This window comes from Biomphalaria glabrata, chromosome 10 (genome assembly GCF_947242115.1).
Source record: "Biomphalaria glabrata chromosome 10, xgBioGlab47.1, whole genome shotgun sequence".
Taxonomy (NCBI): Eukaryota; Metazoa; Mollusca; class Gastropoda; family Planorbidae; genus Biomphalaria; species Biomphalaria glabrata.
Window position 1 is genome coordinate 16902163 of NC_074720.1, and position 20901 is coordinate 16923063.

At 35.6% G+C, this 20901-nt stretch overlaps 1 protein-coding gene across 4 annotated transcripts in view; it reads left to right on the forward strand.

Moving 5' to 3' along the window:
* Positions 1–20901, forward strand: part of LOC106051616 (leucine-rich repeat-containing G-protein coupled receptor 5-like) — a 159733-nt gene that overhangs the window by 116206 nt on the left and 22626 nt on the right. For all 4 annotated transcript variants that reach the window (XM_056044214.1, XM_056044216.1, XM_056044212.1 and 1 more), the window contains exons 3-12: positions 7116–7187; positions 10351–10422; positions 10933–11004; positions 17453–17596; positions 18216–18287; positions 19419–19490; positions 19728–19796; positions 20008–20151; positions 20243–20383; positions 20806–20871. In XM_056044214.1, coding sequence (XP_055900189.1) covers positions 7116–7187; positions 10351–10422; positions 10933–11004; positions 17453–17596; positions 18216–18287; positions 19419–19490; positions 19728–19796; positions 20008–20151; positions 20243–20383; positions 20806–20871 — 924 coding nt within the window. The remainder of the gene's footprint in view (positions 1–7115; positions 7188–10350; positions 10423–10932; positions 11005–17452; positions 17597–18215; positions 18288–19418; positions 19491–19727; positions 19797–20007; positions 20152–20242; positions 20384–20805; positions 20872–20901) is intronic.

Genomic DNA, 20901 nt, shown 5'->3' on the forward strand with positions numbered 1-20901 from the left:
TAGGATTTCCTTGACTTAGACCCGATCTCTATAACTGACTCCTAAAATCCTTCTTAGCCATCTTTGTAGAGCCACACTTAGTGATTTTCAATTTCATTGCACTTTATTAGTGGAGTTCAGCCACTGGTAGACATGTGTAACTTCTGTTGACTACGATTTTGGAATTAGGTGACTATTTTACTTTAGATGTTATATCGAAAAGGGAAGTTTTATCGTACAAATCATCTGTTGGGGGGTTTTAAACCTGAAAACTATCTTGAAGGATTTTAAACCTATAAAAAAGCCACCTGGAGGAGAGAGGTTGAAACTCAAAACCCCCCACTGGCTTGACTACGCTCAAAGAATTTATTTTGTTTTATATTGAAGAGGTATTTTTTAGCATCAAACCCCTCTGAAGGGAAATTTAAACTCAAAACACCCAATAGGCTTGGCTACGCTCATAGCATTTTGATTGTGAAATTTATTTATTTTTTTTATTTTGAAGATTATTTTTTAGCTTCAAACCCCGCAGGCGGGGGGTTTAAACTAAAAAAAAAACTTTGGCTATGCTCACAGCATTTTGAGTGCGTAATTTGCTTTTTTTTTTATATTGAAGAGGTATTTTTAGCTTCAAACCCAGCTGAAGAGGGTTTAAACTCAAGACCCCTTTGGCTACTTTCATACAATTTTGAGTGTGTAATTTGCTTTTTTATATTTAAGAGGGGTTTATCGTAAATTTTGGAGAGGGGTTTAAAATCAAAATTTTCCTTAGATGTGCTCTTCAATTTTGGGATTGTCGTTTGCATTTTTTGTTTGTTTTATAGAGAGGGGGATTTAAATGCAAAACCCTTGGTAGGGGGTTTTAAACTCAAAACCTCTTGGTAGTGGGTTTCAAACTCAAAACCCCCCTGGTATGGGGTTTCAAACTTAAAACCCCTTGGTAGGGGGTTTTAAACTTAAAACCCCTTGGTAGGGGGTTTCAAACTTAAAACCCCTTGGTAGGGGGTTTCTAACTCAAATCCCTCGAAACCCCTGGTAAGGGGTTTTAAACTCAAAGCTCCCTGGTAGGGGGTTTCCAACTCAAAAACCCCTTGTAGGGGGTTTTAAACTCAAAAGTCCCTTGGCTGTGCTAGGGCAAGTGATGGTTTAGTATTAAAATTTCACCTAAAATAAACAAAATTAAAGCAAAAGATCAGTCACTAAACTCCGACACCCCCCCTCGCAGGGGGGAAGATTTCATTTCGGGGGGGGGTGAACCCCAAACCCCCCCCCTCCTGGCTACGCCCATGTCAGACTAGACTTATTATAAAACCTTTTACAGAACTACTAATGTATCATCGCGGCTATGGCCAAATTTTGATTGACGGTGCCCCCGCTGCGTGGAAGAAGAGGAAACCGTGCCTCATATTCTGTTTGACTGCCCCAGACTTGCTGATCTCCGTCTCCACAGGTCTGGGAAACCCAAAATTCTCGACCTGTATGGCGACATTTATGCACTACGCAAGACAGCAGGGTTTCTGTCCAGGGCTTTTGCAAGAGAGGATTTGAGCCTCTCAAGCCCTCACTCTAATGGAGTTTGATGATGATCATCATCATCATCGAAAAGACCTATAAGCTGTAATAGGCCTACTAACAAGCCAAGGCCTACTAATAGACCTACAAAAAATACAGGGCCAGACCTACGAATGTTCTTGAGAAGGCCTCAACTTATTAAAATATACATTTCAGACTAAGATGCATTAATAAATATGAAAGGTTCTCTTTCTTTAAAAATAAGACATGTTTCTAAATATTTTAATAGTAGGCCTATTATTAAGTGCATTTTTACATAGGTTTTCCTGCCCAGGCCATCAACAGACTTAAAAATATGACCCTGATATAAACCTACAAATAAACCTACTTGTAGACCTACTAATATCTTTCTAGCCCAACCTATTGTACGAGTCTATTTGATATTGTAAAAATTAAAAAAATTTATTAAAAAAATGTATCATTAGTTACAATGGAATCAGTGTCCTATTCACAAAGTTGATCAGATTAATGTCTACAAAGAAAAAAGTGAATTCGATATGACACGCTCTCTTCACCATTAACATAATTCAGATAAATATTATTCCAAACTTCCCCAGGTTTCTTCTCAAACATTGGCGCTAACACACTCGACCACATTGCTGCCCTCCCCAGTGCCCCATCCGCCCTCATTCCGAATGATCAAGATCCAATATTTACCCAGTATCGCGATGTGCTCAATGGCATAGAACAAGTTTTAACCCTACGAATCCCAGAAGACGAAGAAAGATAGAGAGATGCCGTGTTTCCTAAATCAATAGATCTCATAACTGGACAGATATTCCTACAGATGCGATGTTCTTTGATCAATAATATTCAGTCCATCGGACGTCACTACATAATGATATTATTAGATTAGAAACCAAACAGACAAAAAAAAATAATACCGTTTTGGGCATTGATTAGGACTCCTGAAACTAATAGGTCTGTTAAAAGTACCCCGTTCGAGAACTGGCTTGACTCTATGCGCATTTTAGAGTTTTGTTTCTAAAACTTTTTATGAAATTCTCTCATCACAAACAACGTCAGGAAATGTTCAATTTGTATTTTTTTTAGGTACCCATAGGGAATAACCGCTATTATATTTTGAGCAGCCTGTCTGTGATTCTGTCTGTCCATCTGTCATGTTTAGTTCATAAGCTGAAATCTTTTTTTGGTGATCGAAATGGGCGCAACGGCTAATTTCGGTCTTTTGGAAGCTCACTATTTTGTTTTAAAATTAAGAATGCACATTTCATTCACAAACTTATAAACTATTTTTAAAACGAGGTTGATAAAAAAAAGGCTGTAAGAGTTAGATATTATTTTTAAAAAGTGACTGTAATAAAAACATCTCCATAGTGTTCAAACTACATTGTGAGTGCAACGTCTACTTTCATGTTTTTAGTAATTACGTCATGGGAAAAGAAAAAGACTATTTATTACTCCATCACAGCAAGAGCTCTACATACTCTCTGGTCATATTTATTCTTTTGTATTACTATTCTTTACTTCCTTCGAATAACGTCCATGCAGATTTGTTTAATACATATACATGCAGATAATTACACAATCTGGATGGTCAGGGCGTTATGCAACTGTAGCACATCGCAAGACGACACATATACTACATCTATCGTATACTGTACTGTAATAATGGCCTCAAGCTGGTCGTAATGGTCACAGTTGTTAGTGCAATTTTGGTGTGAGTTTGTGTGCATTGTACACAATGAGTACGATTTAGCCTTAGGGGAAGCCTACCAGTTTTCGCATAATGAAAATACCTCTGAAGTATTTAAAAAAAATGTTTTTAATTTTTTAAAATTTGTTACGAAATTATTGCTGTATATGATTAGTTTTTAATCCTTTTAGTTTGACACTTTAAAGTAACCAATGTTATAATAATAATTAATTTTTGTTGGTATTTTTAAAAATCTGTTTTTGTTGTGGATTTACTTCTTTTTCAATCGTCAGTACAAAAATATTGAACTATTAGCCGACGTATGAAATGAACGACGTTTGTTCATTGAACTTTTTTCTTTGCAGACGACAAACACGACGCACTAGATTAATTCCAGTTTTCTAATAACCTCAAATAGAAGTGTCAATCATCATGGCAGCTATGAGAGCAGACGTCAGAAAGGGGAGAGCAATCTGATGCGCAGAGCATTGCATTTACCACGAAAATGGGGTCGGGGTACAAAGGAGAAATGCTTTTAGAAATGGAAGCGATGCAGGACAGCTCATAAACTTTATTTGAGCATTATTATCCGTGTGACAGTTGGATGTATTGGTTAATGCCCTTTTTATTTTCGTCCGCTTGTACATGTTTTATTAACTCCCTTTACACCTGCTTGTGTAAATCTATTTTATTATCTCCCCTGATTTGTCTTGCCCTGCTGGTAATACTAGAAACAAATTAACTCTTTTTTAACTCCCCACTCTCCAATGGTAATCCATTTTCTCACCGTTTTTATTTCATATATATCTACTATTAGTTGCGTCAATACTGTATCAGATCATACCACACTCAGTTGTGCCTTTCCCTCCAGGGCTCTTACGTAAGATCCATGTTTACGTCTTCTCAGCCAATCAGAAGACAGTATTTAACTTATGCAATTATCTCATATGTGAAATTAGAAACAAAGTAACATTGTCATGTTAGCAAGGGAAATATGAACCGAATCGTCTTGGAATCGTTGAATCATATAATATGTTACAGACTTGAAGAATAAACAAGGAAAATATTTTTTAAAAAGCTTATCTAAGGTATTTACAACTATAGCTCTCAATAATATTGAAGTCATTTTCCTTATTCGATATCAAACAAAGTAATTAATCACTAGTAATTAATTGACCAATTGGTTAATTTTTTGATTGATTCTTGTTTTGTCTATGCCAAATGTATAACTGTACCAAGTTTCAACTTGATTTGAGAAAAGACGTGGAAGAAATAACGTGTACACACTTTTTACCAAACAGACAGACATATGGACAGATAGACAGACAGACAGACAGACAGAGTGAGTTGATGTAATAACATGATATACTCATTACTGTAACCACGATGAGAGTGTCAGTGGTCAATTGTCCCAAGAGTTGAATCGAAGATTCTTGGAACTCTAGGCTTATGGAGGCTCCCCACCATCGGCCAGTCTGGACTGCTGTTCCATCTGGCAGGGATTCAAGCAAATGTAATATGTTATATCCCTATTAACGGGTTGGAGGCGAGGGCGAAGGCCGAGCACACCGGGGAAATTCCCACACATTCCTTTTTTTTTTCACCACATCACCCGTGCGATTGTCCATAATAAAGCGGTTCCTTGGTGTGTGGATAGTGACTTGCTGTTAGGGCTCGCTTTTTATCCCCGTCAGTGCAATGGACTCAGTCGTTAGGCATTCCAACGGGGGATTTGTTTAACTTCCTGTTGATCTAACCGTCTCCTCCAAAGACTGTTTCCATCCGGGTGCCGCTTGAGGATGAGAAGCTTTGCCCCGGCGGTCAGTGTTCTAAAGTTGAGCACAACTAGTGTACGAGTTTGTTAGCCTTTTTTATCTACCATTTCAGAAAATCTGCCCCTGGGCCCTGACTGATTAGATTTGGGCACTAGTTTTATTATTAATTTTTTTGTGTGTGTGTGGAGCCTTTTGAATCTCCACGCCATCATTCAGCTCATTTTTGTCTCCCCTTTTTTTTATCTCGGGCTATTTCACGTCCTTACTTACGTCCCTTAGAGCCAAATCTAAAAATAGCTTTCCTTTTTTTTTATCAGAATTATTATTTTGAAAAATGAAAGCCTTTGGCTAGACAGATTAAAGTATTAAGCCCCTGGATGGTATTGTGCAACACCCTTGGTCATCAAAACACTGGCCAAGATTGCTGTTCACTACATTGCACTGCAGGTCACTACAATTTAATCTACAGTACTTTGGCATAAGGAAATAAAGGAATGAGAAAGTATTGTTTAACATTATACAATTGAAAGGGGGAAAAAACAGCATTGAAGGGAGTCAGTGCTAGAAAGATGTTTCATGGACCTAACTAAATCTACATAGACTGGTGTATGTATGTGTCTGTGTTTCCAAGGTAACGACACGGAGAGGGTGTGAATGTGTTTGGTTGGGTAGGCTAGAGTGTTTCTGATGAAACTATGAGCGGGTCTGTCATAAGGAATGTTAATACAAGTCTCGGGTGTGAGGGGAGATTTTTTTTTTGTGAAGAGACTAGAGACGTGTTTTTTGTTGTGAGATCTTTGTTGAAATGTTATTTGAAGTTTAATTTGAGATTTAGTTTAACTGTGTTTATTTAGTTTAGTTTAATTGTGTTTCTGTAACCTTCTCTCAAGTTGAATCTGTGAAGATTGCTCATCAGTTATGTGGAGATTTCATTTATAAAAGAAATGCGTTCACATTTATTTCAAGTTGGTTTCATTTAGACTTAAATACGCCTACATCGGAGGAGTTGAACTATCTGTCTGGAGCTACACGTATCAAGGAAACAATACATTCGGATCATTTAGTTTTTTACATCAAAAAATGGCGCCGTGTCCAGTCTAGATCTATAAGTATAGGTCTGACGTTATCTTCGTCTTCTGACTGGAACACCACGCTGTCTCTCTCTAATCTCTCTCTCTCTCTCTCTCTAATCTCTCTCTCTCTCTCTCTTCGCTCTTTTGTCTCATTGTCTCCTATCTCAGTTTTGTTCCTAATCTCTTTCTCTTCTGTATTTGTATTCCTCCCACTTTTTGTTTCACACACACCCACACAGATACTCAAAAGCATGTCGCCATATTAATTGACCTAATTTTTCAGTTTCTTTTTCAGCTCAAAGTCCTTTTTGTGTTAAGAGAGAGAGAGAGAGAATTGTGATAGCGTATTTTATAGAGAAAGATAGAAAGACAATACTCTGCTTTTTGCCACTGACCTATATTTGATAAACTAATGCCGGTTTTCACTATGAGAAAAGCAAACGTTTCAGACCGGGCCCTCCTCCACGGATTATTTTTGAAGCACTTTTGTTATTCAAGAGTTGAGTTAATACAAGAATCATTAATAAAATGAAACCTCTGCTAGAATGATTGATAAAATCAAATCTTTTAAAACAATCAATTACTGATCAACATTGAGTCTTTGTCTCCACCCAACTCTCCCAATCCAGCTTAGCCATATTGAAAGATATATTCAGATAAGCCTTCTAGTATTGTTTATATGACTTAGTCTCTATCTATTTCTAATCACGATGTTATAATGATTGTGTCTCTGTCTATGTCTAACCAGGATGTTAAAATGATTGTGTCTCTGTCTATGTCTCACCAGGATGTTATAATGATTGTGTCTCTGTCTATTTTCTAACCAACCACAATGTTATAATGATTGTGTCTGTCTATTTGTAACCACGATGTTATAATGATTGTGTCTCTGTCTATTTGTAACCACAATGTTATAATGATTGTGTCTGTCTATTTGTAATCACGATGTTATAATTATTGTGTCTTTGTCTATGTCTAACCAGGATGTTAGAATGATTGTGTCTTTGTCTATTTTCTAACGACGATGTTAGAATGATTGTGTCTCTGTCTATTTCCCAGAGATTTAAGCATGAATAACATCCAAGACTTTCACGAGGATGACTTCATCAACATGACAAGTCTCCAAGAGCTGTAAGTCGTCTGCAAGTGGCCAGATTTTGTTGCGTTTTTTAAATTCAAATAATTGTTTTAATTTTTTTTATTTCGAAATACGTATGATATACTGTATATATACTTTTTAAAAGTATTTTTGTATCTAATTGTGTTTTTATGTTATTATATCTTATACACATATGACTAATATACTTATTATCTTGTTAGTTTTATTATTTTTTAAAGATAACTTTTCTTTTATGTCTATATCTGAAAAAAGGGCGCCTTTCTCCCTAGGAATCCATTATCAGTCTCTTTACCCTTTAGCATTCCATTTGACAATTTTGATCACTTGAATTCAAGATGTTAGACCGAATGAACATAAGTCAATGTAGACTATTAGAATGTTATTGTGTATAAAAGTGTATTTATATCACATAATCTATATCACATAATCTATATCACATAATCTATATCACATAATTTATATCACATAATTTATATCACATAATCTATATCACATAATTTATATCACATAATCTATATCACATAATCACACACAACTGTTAAGAACCAATGTGCGACAGATCTCAAATACATTTATTTGATTTACTAAGTACTTGATGACCTATTCAGCCTCATTGTAGGTCTATTGGTAAAGTTCTGTACTGTGTAATTCTATCTAACACTCAATCTTAAACTACATTATTATTTCATTGTGTCTACAAGTAGACAAGGTCAGCTACTAGATATAGATGTACTATTGAATTAGGTGTATGGAGCTCGTGCAATGAAAGAATCCATATTTACAGCTCACTGGCCTAGAAAACAAGATTATGTCTATGTTTCATTTAGTGCGGGCCTGCTTTCAATGAAGTTTTGTTTTGCTTTTTATTTCAAGCCAGTTTGGAAACTTTGGAATACTAAAACAAATCTAGTTTCATGTAGGTAACTTGCAACTAGAGTGTACATTTAGAGTTGTTATATAATATGCAGAAAAATTGAAAGCACATTTAGACTTCCTTGTGTAAATTTGGGAATAATTTAAATATCTAGATTTCAGAAATGACGTTAAAAAATAGAACACATCCAGACTTGTCAAGCAGATTGTTAGGCGCTTCAGCGCTGTGTCTTACGCAGCTAAATCAAACGCAGGTAACTCTCGAATAACAAAATCCAATACCACAGTCGAAAGGCCAACAGTATAAGATAGATGACGTTGATAGTGAATGTCGAACAAGACGTGTAATAATAACGAGGTGAACCGTGGAATGACGTCAAGCTAAATCTCTACGTCTATTAAAACTGCCTCTTTCTAAAGCCTTCTGAAGTATTCTGTTTACTTTTCGCTTTCTCCCTCAAAACCTAGTCTGAGTTTTTACTAGTCGCGTCATTATCTCTAAGTTAAAAAAAAACAACTATGTACGAAACAAATAACTAATTCCTAATCGTGCTAGAAGATAAAGTGGAGACATCAGCATGGAAATGAGTTGATATAATGTTATACTCTTGAATATAGACCATAGTTTATTTGGGAACAACATGCTTTATCTATGTAATAGTAAAAACGTGTGTTATTGTTAAATGTATTGAAGAGGGAAACACTGTAAGGAGTTGTTTATTTTTTTTAATGTGTGTGTGTGTATGAGAGAGAGAGAGAGTTCGTCAAGATATATTCTTCAAAAGCCATTCGGCAACATTTGAGCTCTTAACATTTATGTGACTTTTAACCTTAACGGTTAGAAAGGCGTTCTCTCGTGACTACCAATGGGGGGCTGTAGGACTTCCTCGTCTTGGACTATTTTAGGAACTCCCTTTAGGATATCAAGTTTGTTTGTCAAATGTGCCAGTACAAACTCTGACAGGAGCTCGTGTTCTGATTAAAACACTCAGCAATTAAAAACATAGATATCTTAAGATAATGATAGCATGGAAGAGAAGAAGGGAGAGAAAAACAGAGAGAGAGAGAGAAGTGGAGAGAGTGAGGCAGAGATAGGAAGAGAGAGAACAGGAGAGAGAGGGAGGGATAGAGAGACATCATTTCCATGTAACAGAGGTCACTTTGTATAACAAAAAGTATGTGTGTGTTGTAACAAAACTAGCACGTTGAATTTATCGTAGTAGAAGTTTTAGGTTGTGTATTGTAAGATGTAAATGAAGAGTTGTGATGTATGTAGGAGCTGATGCTGCCCAAGGGAGACAAATGTAAACTTATTCTTCACAGTAACGAGAACCCGAGTATTTCTAGAAATACTCTGAGATGAAAGTTTAGGTTAAGGGAAAAAAACTGACAATTAAGAGTCGTTTGTCTAGAGTGTTTCAACAATGTGTTGGATTATTTGTTTCAACTGATTTAGGCTCTATATTGTGTCTTTATACTTGAGCTGTTGGGCTTACTCCACTACCTATAAAATGCTTCCTAATGGCATGCGTCTCAAATAGCCTTAAACAACCGGCGAAGATTCCGGCCTTCATGTGTGGCTCAGATATTGAGTCCGGCGAAACTGTTTTCACTAACAGGAGAAGGGGCAAAGGCGAGTAACTGGCGCCTTAACCAGTAAGCTTCGGGCAGGAGGGGCTCGTTAGCCATGCCTGGTTGCACACCTAGGAGAATGACAACTCTGAATTCAAACCTCTGCTGTCTTGCAGCTATACCCAATCATGGGAAAGGCTTCGGGAGTCAACCCTGAGAAAAAATCAGGAGCTGGCGACCCTAAGGCAGTTTGCAGCACCCAGTGCTACACTCTGGCAGAACCTGCGACGCTGCTGACCCCAAACTGTATCGGCACTGCCGTTCCTTTGGATACATCAGTTGCGTGGAGTGGGGGGAACTGATGTGTGGGCGACATCGTTTCGACCACAACTTATGCATTCAGGCTTTGTGTGTTGTTTGTAACAGAAGTTGTGTGTTGTATTTAAGAGCGGAAGTTATGTGTGGTAATAAGAGAAGTTGTTTGATATGTACCGTGCTGTTACAGAAGTTATGTTTTGTGTGTAACAGAATTTGTATGATGAATGTTGAGTTGTGTTTTGCAAGCTGTAACGTATATTGTGTATTGAATATTTTAACATATAGACACCATTTGAAAATATATGTATGCCAATGCTGAAATGCTATTTTTGTTATGATTCAAAGTTATTTCATTACAATTTGTTTCTGTATGTTTTAACTAGTTTGAATTTTGAATTTCTTCATTTGCAGTCGAGTAGTTGGAAACAAGCTGACGTCATTACCTAAGCGTTTGTTTCGAAACAACCCATTTCTTCAGAATCTGTAAGTACTTCCTGTGGAGCCGTTGTTACATGGATAGTAGATGTACTTCCCTTCAATACAATATTAGAAAAATAGATGGATGGACAGACAGCAAGACAGACAGAATTTTTTTTTAAATTTCTTACATGTAAATATTTAAATATATATATATATATTTGTGTCTAAATGTGTCTGAGCCTCATTAAAACTTTATCATGACAATGACCCATCAGAAAATACAAGAGGGAAGAGTATCCATATATGATATCATATAGGTAGTAGCCAATAGTCTCTCCTAACAGTGTAATAAGAGTAATTCAAACGAATAAATTAAGAGAAATGTGTGTACGCAATTATAACTTTCATTGTGGAAAAATGTCCATCATGTTTGATGATGGTGGATTTCATTTCAAGACCGACAGATTGAGTATAGAGTAAGCCTTTGACTATAAACGCACATACACACACACTTTTAAACATAAGTACGGTGTACCTGGACTTACATTTTTGGTTTCACATTTTTTGTTTCAGAAACTTTCAAGGAAATCTTTTTACTAAAGTGCCTCCCATGACTTTCCAGAATTTAACCTACCTGCGACAGCTGTAAGTTTACTGATTGCATTAGACTAGTGATCTTTTCAGAATTTAATTGGATACAATTTCATCATGAAACAGTACCGGGTATATTCTTGATAGGCTATATGTCTTGCTAAAAATAGACTAGAAAAGAAAATAATATATATATAATACAATTAACTTTTTTTAAACATATTGGTTTATATTCATGATAAAGAGACATAATCGGGAGTCACGTGTTTACGACATGCACCATCAGGCAGGGTTTCTCAAGCTGTTGTCCTCCAGGTATCACTAACAGGGAACCTCAAAGGGAGGACACGTTCTCGTTTTGTTTTTATCTTTGTCCTCCGTTCGGCATGTATTGGCTTATATTTTGAAAGTTCCCGGCTTTAGCTCTGTTGTTACTGTAATGACATAGAGGTATTATTCAGCAAATCCTTGAAATCTTAAATCAACGCAAACTCACTCGTAATTAGATTTAGTTTCTAGATCTAGAAGAAACATTACTTTAAAATTTCTTTCTTGCTTGAACAGGTATTTTTCAGGCGTTTTAAAATGAAACAGTTTCTTAAAGCTCCTGGTGATCTGGGATGTTTTTTTTTTCTTCTCTTCCCGGGCATTATGTTGACGTCGAAAGTAGGTTTTCGCTAATCATTTCACAGTGGACAAAAGAGAGAAACTAAGACTCCATGGACCCACTCATTTACTAAGAGACTTTTTTTTTGCCAAAGTACACTGCAAAGAAAATGTTGTGTATTGAGTTGCATGCTTAGCTTAAGTACGAAAGATAAGCCAATGAAACAAGTCTTGGAAATATTTTATTTTGTGACCTAGTTTTACAGCCTCGTATTGACTGATATTTCATCCAATGAATTGTGAGCCTCAGTTTTGAAGTTTCTCTGGGCGTGTGTCTGGTAACCTTACCTCTGGGCCTGTTTCTGGTAATCTCTGGCCTGTGTCAGTAACATCTGGGCCAGTGTCTGGTCACCTTACCTCTGGGCATGTGTCTGGTAACCTTACCTGTGGGCGTGTGTCTGGTTACCTTACCTCTGGGTCTGTGTGGTAGCCTTACCACTGGGCGTGTGTCTGGTAACCTTACCTCTGGGTTTGTGTGGTAACCTTACCTGGACCGCGAGAGTTTTTCTGACTTTCTCTTCTTCGAGAGTTCCCCAAGTTGAGAATTCTTTTCAACTTCTGGTGCAATGATTTTTTTAAATCACAAATTGAATAACATTTCCTGCTTGTAGACATTAACTCCGGAAACAATGGCGTTTTTAGAAACTCAATAAAACATTTATGTTATAACCGTGTGGCTTCTTTCGAGGCAGATTCTTCTCTATAGAACGATGTATGCAGTCAATCATATTAAAAGAACATTCACAGTTCGGCTATTTAGAGTAAAAAAAAACAACCTCGGTGCAGTTCAAAGAATTACAGAAATGAGAATATGTCTTGGAACTTAGAAAAATGCCAGTTATTAAGAGTAACAGAAGAGAACTAAAACAAATACAAAATCTACTTATTTTATTCATGGTTAACCTGTCACACAGACTAAACACTCAAAATATATAGGTGTACTGATAAATGAAAAGTTATCATACAATTCGAAAACTGATGAAATTAATTTAAAATCTAGCAAAACATTAGGGTTTATTAAAAGAAAATTTTAAAATTAAATAAGAACATAAAACTAAAATGCAATTTATCCTTAGTTAGGCCAATATTAGAATATGCATTTTCTGTCTGGAATCCCTCAACTCAAGTAAACATAACAAAAAAATCTAGAAGAAATACAAAATAGAGCAGTGAGATTTCTAACAAACAAATATTCCAATTTGATGAGAGTAACGCCATTAGTAAAATTACTAAATTTAGAGACACTTCAGGGCAGAAGAATAAAAAGTAATGTAGCAATTACTGCGCAATAATACATTAAACACTAAACCATAATTTACACATAGACAAAAAGATAGAGGCACATTTCTTATTCCATATGCTGAGACAGATTTATAGAAGTGCTTCCCTAGTGCATGGAATAGGTTGCCTGAATCATCCAGGAAAACCAAAGACTTAGCAAAATTTAAGTCACTGATTAACATGCATGACTAGATAGACACATAAAATGCGTAGGAAGTAATTAGGCATCTTTAAGATAAAAAATATAGGTCAAAATATCAGTACAGGATTCAGGAGCTATTCAAATCATTCTCTGCTCGGTTGACTTATTATATTGGACTCCTTCAACTTTTTTCAATGCGCGCACATTTAAGAGATAGATTATGGAGATGGGTACAATAGGGGGTGGGTAGAGCAAGAAATTGTATACATATACCTATGAACTTATGCATTTACTTCCTACCTAATTTTAAGAATGTTTTTAACTTCATCCCTCCATCTATTTAACTTAAACAACTGGTTCACTAGCTATGACATAATAGTAAGCCTGAAAACTGACATGCGACGTCGCACCCTGTGGGCAGTGGAGACCAATAGCTCGTGGCCACGTCGTACGGTCGCGTCTCAGTCATCACATTACAATTACATATAAAATGCCCCCCCCCCTCCTGTTTGTTTCTTCTTCTATTCCTCTAGCCAGCTTTTTGCTGCTGAGCTGTCAGCTCTTTTGCAGTTTGTGCCAAGGAAAAAAAGCATGCTGTTTTTTTTTTTACAGCTGTTTCGCATACAAAGTGTTGTTATGCTGGCTTGTTATGGTAATAGTGTCTGTCTAGGGGAATTTAATTGGGACATTCTCAGAGGGTATGATGGGTATGATTGATACTTTCATAAAGGTGGGAGCAGTGTCTACAGAGGCGTGGCTGTTTAGGATTTTGTCTGTTTCGGTGAACATTTCAAGTTGTCTGTTTCAGTGAACATTTCAAGTTGTCTGTTTCGGTAAACATTTCAAGTTGTCTGTTTCGGTGAACATTTCAAGTTATCTGTTTCGGTGAACATTTCAAGTTATCTGTTTCGGTGAACATTTCAAGTTATCTGTTTCGGTGAACATTTCAAGTTGTCTGTGTCGGTGAACATTTCAAGTTATCTGTTTCGGTGAACATTTCAAGTTGTCTGTGTCGGTGAACATTTCAAGTTGTCTGTGTCGGTGAACATTTCAAGTTGTCTGTGTCGGTGAACATTTCAAGTTATCTGTTTCGGTGAACATTTCAAGTTATCTGTTTCGGTTAACATTTCAAGTTATCTGTTTCGGTGAACATTTCAAGTTGTCTGTGTCGGTGAACATTTCAAGTTATCTGTTTCGGTGAACATTTCAAGTTGTCTGTGTCGGTGAACATTTCAAGTTGTCTGTGTCGGTGAACATTTCAAGTTGTCTGTGTCGGTGAACATTTCAAGTTGTCTGTGTCGGTGAACATTTCAAGTTGTCTGTGTCGGTGAACATATCAAGTTGTCTGTGTCGGTGAACATATCAAGTTATGTGTCGGTGAACATATCAAGTTGTCTGTGTCGGTAAACATTTCAAGTTGTCTGTGTCGGTAAACATTTCAAGTTGTCTGTGTCGGTGAACATTTCAAGTTGTCTGTGTCGGTGAACATTTCAAGTTGTCTGTGTCGGTGAACATTTCAAGTTGTCTGTGTCGGTGATCGCTCTTTGCTGGGGATGACATTGATACAGTCCAGTTTGTTTAGCGTGGAGGACATTGATACAGTCCAATTTGTTTAGCGTGGAGGACATTGATACAGTCCAATTTGTTTAGCGTGGAGGACATTGATACAGTCCAGTTTGTTTAGCATGGAAGACATTGATACAGTCCGATTTGTTTAGCGTGGAGGACATTGATACAGTCCAATTTGTTTAGCGTGGAGGACATTGATACAGTCCAGTTTGTTTAGCATGGAAGACATTGATACAGTCCAATTTGTTTAGCGTGGAGGACATTGATACAGTCCAGTTTGTTTAGCGTGGAGGACATTGATACAGTCCAATTTGTTTAGCGTGGAGGACATTGATACAGTCCAATTTGTTTAGCGTGGAGGAAATTGATACAGTCCAGTTTGTTTAGCATGGAAGACATTGATACAGTCCAGTTTGTTTAGCGTGGTCATATGTAAATTGGCTCGGCCTGTGCTTCCTGATGCCATCGCTTGAGTCAATCTTATCATGTCCTAAAAACTTTCTTGAAATGAATTGATTATACTATAAGCCTAAGGACCCCCCCCAAAGCTTACAATTTTAAGCCACTCTTAGTTTATATAACAACCCCCCTCCCTACCAATTACATAATGTCAATGAACACCTTGTCAACTAAAGACCCTATTACATAATGTCAATGAACACCTTGTCAACTAAAGACCCTATTACATAATGTCAATGAACACCTTGTCAACTAAAGACCCTATTACATAATGTCAATGAACACCTTGTCAACTAAAGACCCTATTACATAATGTCAATGAACACCTTGTCAACTAAAGACCCTATTACATAATGTCAATGAACACCTTGTCAACTAAAGACCCTATTACGAAATGTTTACTGAAACAGAAACTTTCGTTTGAAAAAAAAAATAAGTGAAAAAAGTTTGTGTTTTGTTTTGTTTGTTTTGTTGTTGTTTTTTTACAATTCTTCCTTTATGAAGCTGGTGATTTTTTGTATGAGCGATTACTTTGTTCTTCATAATTATTAAATAATAGATTTTTCTTTAAAAAAAATTCCCTCCAGCCAATTAGCTAGTTTTTTTTTCCTAAATGTATAAATAAATTGTAAAATTTCTGGAAAATCGTTAGAGCCGTTTTCGAAACAGTGTCCAGGTTCCAGGCAGCTTCCGCCCACCCATGAATTTGCAAGCTAATAAGAGGATTTGAAAGAAATGATGTCAGTAGCAATTTTGTCAGTCACTTGATGTATTTTTGTTACTGAGAATTGAAAAAAACAACGTATCTTGCATGAAGCATTGTGAAAAAGAGTCTAACATTTTCTGCAGTTCAAAGTTCTCAAGTTTTGCCTTTCCCTAGTCCTTTCCTGTTCTTGTTTTTTACAATCCGTTAGGTGGCCAAGAAGAAGGCGAGGAATAGTCTTTGTTGATTATATTCCGTGCTGTTTCGACCAGCCTTTTGCTGTGTCCCAAAGGATGAGACAGTATCTAACTCTTTTCACTTGGAACCTCTATGCAGTTTCTTGTGATATGCACCACAATGTTTGTGTGTGAAGACTCTGTTGAGTCTAGCCGTCACTTCTCTCTGTAGTTTGTCCACTCTTTCTCTTTGTTGATTTTCTTGAGCTCTTCAGATTTGTTCTGCGTAGCTTAAATATATCTTTTGAAATATATCTTTTGAAATATATCCTTTGAAATATATCTTTTGAAATATATGCTTTGAAATATATCCTTTAAAATATATGCTCTAAAATATATGCTCTAAAATATATCCTCTAAAATATATGCTCTAAAATATATCCTCTAAAATATATCCTCTAAAATATATGCTCTAAAATATATGCTTTAAAATATATCCTCTAAAATATATCCTTTGAAACATCTTTTGTTGGGAATGATCAGGTTGTATCTGACAGTTTTGTCGGCAAGTCTATTTCGATATCAACTCTCTAAAAACGATCAATGTGTGAGATCAAGATTCTTCAACGACCTGACATAGTTTGATTGCAGTCTTCTAGTATGCACTTTGTATCTACTATCTGGTCGCATATTTTCCTTGCCCACACATTGCAACCCAAGAGCAGATCCAGAACTTTTAATCGGGAGGGGGGGATTGCCACTACTCCCTTCCTATCCGCCAGTGACAAGAGTCGTAGTATGCTCATTTGTAAATGTTTATCTCGGCCGTTGGGGAGGGGGGATGCTATTGGCCCTAAAGTGGCTTCCCTGCTAATTTTTTACCTTGGGGGTTCCCTTATCTAAACAAATCACCATTACTTTTGCCATCTACTTGATTCAGTAATTCAGCAATATCCACTGAGAATCTACTTGATTCAGTAGTTCAGCAATATCCACTGAGGATCATGTCATAATCTTCTTCTCTTATCAATTACAGACGTTCCTTCGAAAGAGAAGATAATTACGTCTTACGCGTATCGATATGTTCATCTAGTCGTGCATGTTATTTAGAGACTTAAAGCGGTATTTACTTTGTCTATTATCCAAAGGCACATTATGTGACGGCCATGTCACTGACCTATCACCATTCACTGGCATACAAAATCTAAGAATTGATTCATGCATTCGTTGACCATTAGACTCTAGTCTGAGTAGTTTCAGATGGATTTGTAAAAAAAAACTTTTTTGGTTTTATCTCTTATTATTTTATGGCAAAGATTTTAACACTTATTGTTGCTGCTGGCGAAAACATTACTTAAAGGGAAACAACTGTAATCAAGTATATTCCGTTAATGAAATCATTGTCTGTTTGTTATTGTTTTTTGTTTGTTTCTTAATTACACTACACTGTTACATAAAACTATTCATTATCCAAGCTACAATGGTAATTTTTGTTCAATACTACAGTTATCTGGATTCTAATTCGATTAAAAGCGTGAACAAAAGCGCTTTCAAGGGACTCCACTCATTGCGAGAACTTTGTTTGGATGCCAATCAGTTAAAAACAATCCCCGTTGGAGCTCTCAGAAAGGTTAAAGGACTGCAAGCTTTGTAAGTTGAAAGAAGTTAATATATAATAATATATCTATTTTACTAGTATACGGTACTCAGCATAAATAATCGAGATCTTGATCTTCATTAGATCTTGTCCTATTTTCTGGAGTGAGATTTATATTTTACAATTTGAACCTTTATGTACTTTTGTTTGCCTGCTCTGCACTACTCCTAATGTGTTTACTCTGTTTATTGTACATTTGTATGGTATCTGTGTAATTAGAGAGAGATGCAGGAAATTCATTAACAACATTGAGTAACAAGTCCCTATATAGGTGAACTGTTTATGAATAAATTCATAACACAGTATACAGTGTATTTTCAGTCTACAGCATATTACTAGTATACATTAGATGTGTGGCTGAGGCCCTGCAGAATGTGACACAACAATCTTTATATTGTGGTTGTAGTCTGGTGGTCAGCCCTGTCACCACCTACAAAGGCTGCATCATCTAATTGATATTTCCATTGAATTTTAGTTCTAGAACTGGTCCACAGATGTTACAGTTAAAGTTCATTTCATTTTCATTTGAAAATGCAGAAACTGCTCTTGCTAACATATTCTGTTGTTATTATCTTTTCTATTATTGTTATGTTGTTGCTTTTTACTCTGTAGAGCACTGAACAACAATCAAATCACAAAAATTCCAAATCAAGCATTTCACAAAAATGTGAAGCTCATTATTGTGTAAGTTGCTGTTTTTGTTTTCACTTATTTCCAATTTTATGACAGTTATTGATTTACTTATTATAATAATAGTAGAATTAAATTGAACTAAATGTTTATTTTTTAGATTATTAAGTAAATTAACAGCCTTAATTAAAATAACAAGTCTGACTTTCACATTATGTAGATCCTTTATCTAAAGGGCATTGCTGTATAGAGCAGAATATTGTTTAACCTAATAGGCCTAATCTACATTGAGATATCTATACAAAATATAAGTAAAATAGACAAGATTATCTTAGCACTATCAATGTGAATGTGTGAATAAGTGGGGCTTAAAGGTACTTCCTAAAAGTATTGAATCACGGGAGGAATTACACAAATATATCCTAGAGTCAAGAGTATTACTGTTTGTCAACGTATTCATGCCATAATGAAGGGAAAACAAGAAGGGGAGATAACATAGTGGCTCATTGAGACATTTCTGATGCGATTTACTCCTATAAGGTGATTGAAATGTTTATGCACTGATAATAAAGTATGACTCTCATATTATCAAATACACATGTTACTGCAAAAAGAGGACATATATGTCCAATGCATGTCCCTAGGTCAATCTTGTCATGCTCAAGAGGAGTCAGGGAGTGTTTGTCACAAAAATCTTTTTTGATTTATACATTAGACAAGCCAGGCAGCACTATATTAACTTGTGATAGCTTAGCTATTTTTTCATCAAAACCTCAACAAGTTTTAGCAGTACTTATTAAAGAGAACTTAGTTCTAAAATATTAGGTATGAATTTAAAACAAATAGATTGATTTATTTACACTATTTACATATTCCCCTTTCTACATTAGAAAAATCATATCTTAGAACTTGTGTCATAAAAGCTTAATTTGACAAGAAAATAAAAACATTGTGTGCTGCAAAGAACAAGCTTACAAAATCAATTGACATTACAAACATATATAGAGCTGAGATATTAGTACCTGGTATTATATGTATACCAGTTGTTTGTCCTGTTTATGAATAATGTAGCTTGATTTAATTTCAGTGTAAAGGCCAGAACTAAACCATGCGCTTATGTACAATGCACTTTAAAGGTGTGATTTTTAATCATAATTAAGTATTCATTTTTTTTTATTTCTACAGACAAATTGGTAACAATAAAATAAGCACAATTGAAAAGGATGCATTTCTTGGCCTCACTGGTCTAAGAATTTTGTAAGTACTTGAAAAACAAATTTACTTGAACTGGTTGTATTTATACAGTTTTACTATATTGGAAGATAATTATTGTATAGTGCCTGCATTAAATTGGCATTTAAAGTTATGATTAAGAAAAAAAAGGGCATTAGTTTATGTTTTACTGTATGTATTATAATTGCATGATCAAAAGTGGCCTAGTACCTTTTCAATGTATTACAGAAATAGACATTCCTTTTTTGTTTCTCCTTTCAGAGATTTAAACAATAATCAAATCAGGAATATTTCCTCCTCCCTGTCAACACTTGAAGCACTTGAAGATCTGTAAGTTTCTTCTTTATTTAGAGTGTAATAATTGATGTTGTATGTATAATAATCTTCCCCGTCTCAAGAAACCAAAGCCAGTGACTCATCTGGGCACATCCATTGTCTTCCAAGATAGAAGGAGCCATATAATAATTGCTGTTGTATGTATAAGCTTATATATTTTCTTTTCTCACATATAATATTTAAATGTGTCTTTTCATTCACCTAGAAATCTGGAAAATAACAGTCTGAGTCAAATCCCTGATGCAATGTTTGCCAATAAATTGAGACTTGAAACTTTAAAGTTAGATCAGAATCCAATCAAGTCAGTCAGTTCTAATGCTTTTGTAAACTTGCCAGCTTTACAAGAATTGTAAGTTTTGAATTGTTAACAAACAGTTAAACTTTAGGAAAAGGAATGAAATCATAATAACTAATAATGTATGTATACATGTATCATTCAGAAAACTATCTGAGGTCCATAATATGGCTATGTTCCCAAATCTAACTGGAACAATGAACTTGACTAAAATAACACTGGACAGAGCCAACATAAGGTTTATACCAAATGACCTTTGTTCACTATTGGAGAAACTCTCAGTTCTGTAAGTTGATAGGAATAGACTTTATTGTTGTGCTGCAAACATTTTAAAATCACCCTTCATTTGTCAACTTTAAAGGGCTTAAGATTTATGGTCAGGATGAATCAGGGGTAGAGTTAAATCTTCCAAAAAGGAATGTTACCAGTACTGATTCCTAAGATATATCTTGATTTTTTTATTGAGTTGAATGTTGTTATTCAATACTTAATTAGAATCTGCCACAATCCGTGGAGGGGGAGCTTTGTTTTGCTGGCTCGGTATATGAAAATATCTGTTTATTACAAAAGCATACATTAACAAATAAAGAAGAATTAGAATTTGAAAATGAAGTACCAGGGTAGCCCACTGAAAATTAACAATAGAAAATCACTTCAGGATACCTTTTTAATTTTTATGTTATGCTTCTTTTTTTTAAATTACAACAGAGATGTTCATTCCAACAAAATAGAAGAGTTTCCTGCAATGTCTAACTGTAAAAAACTGACTATTTTGTAAGTAAATACAGTTTTCATTTTGTTTTT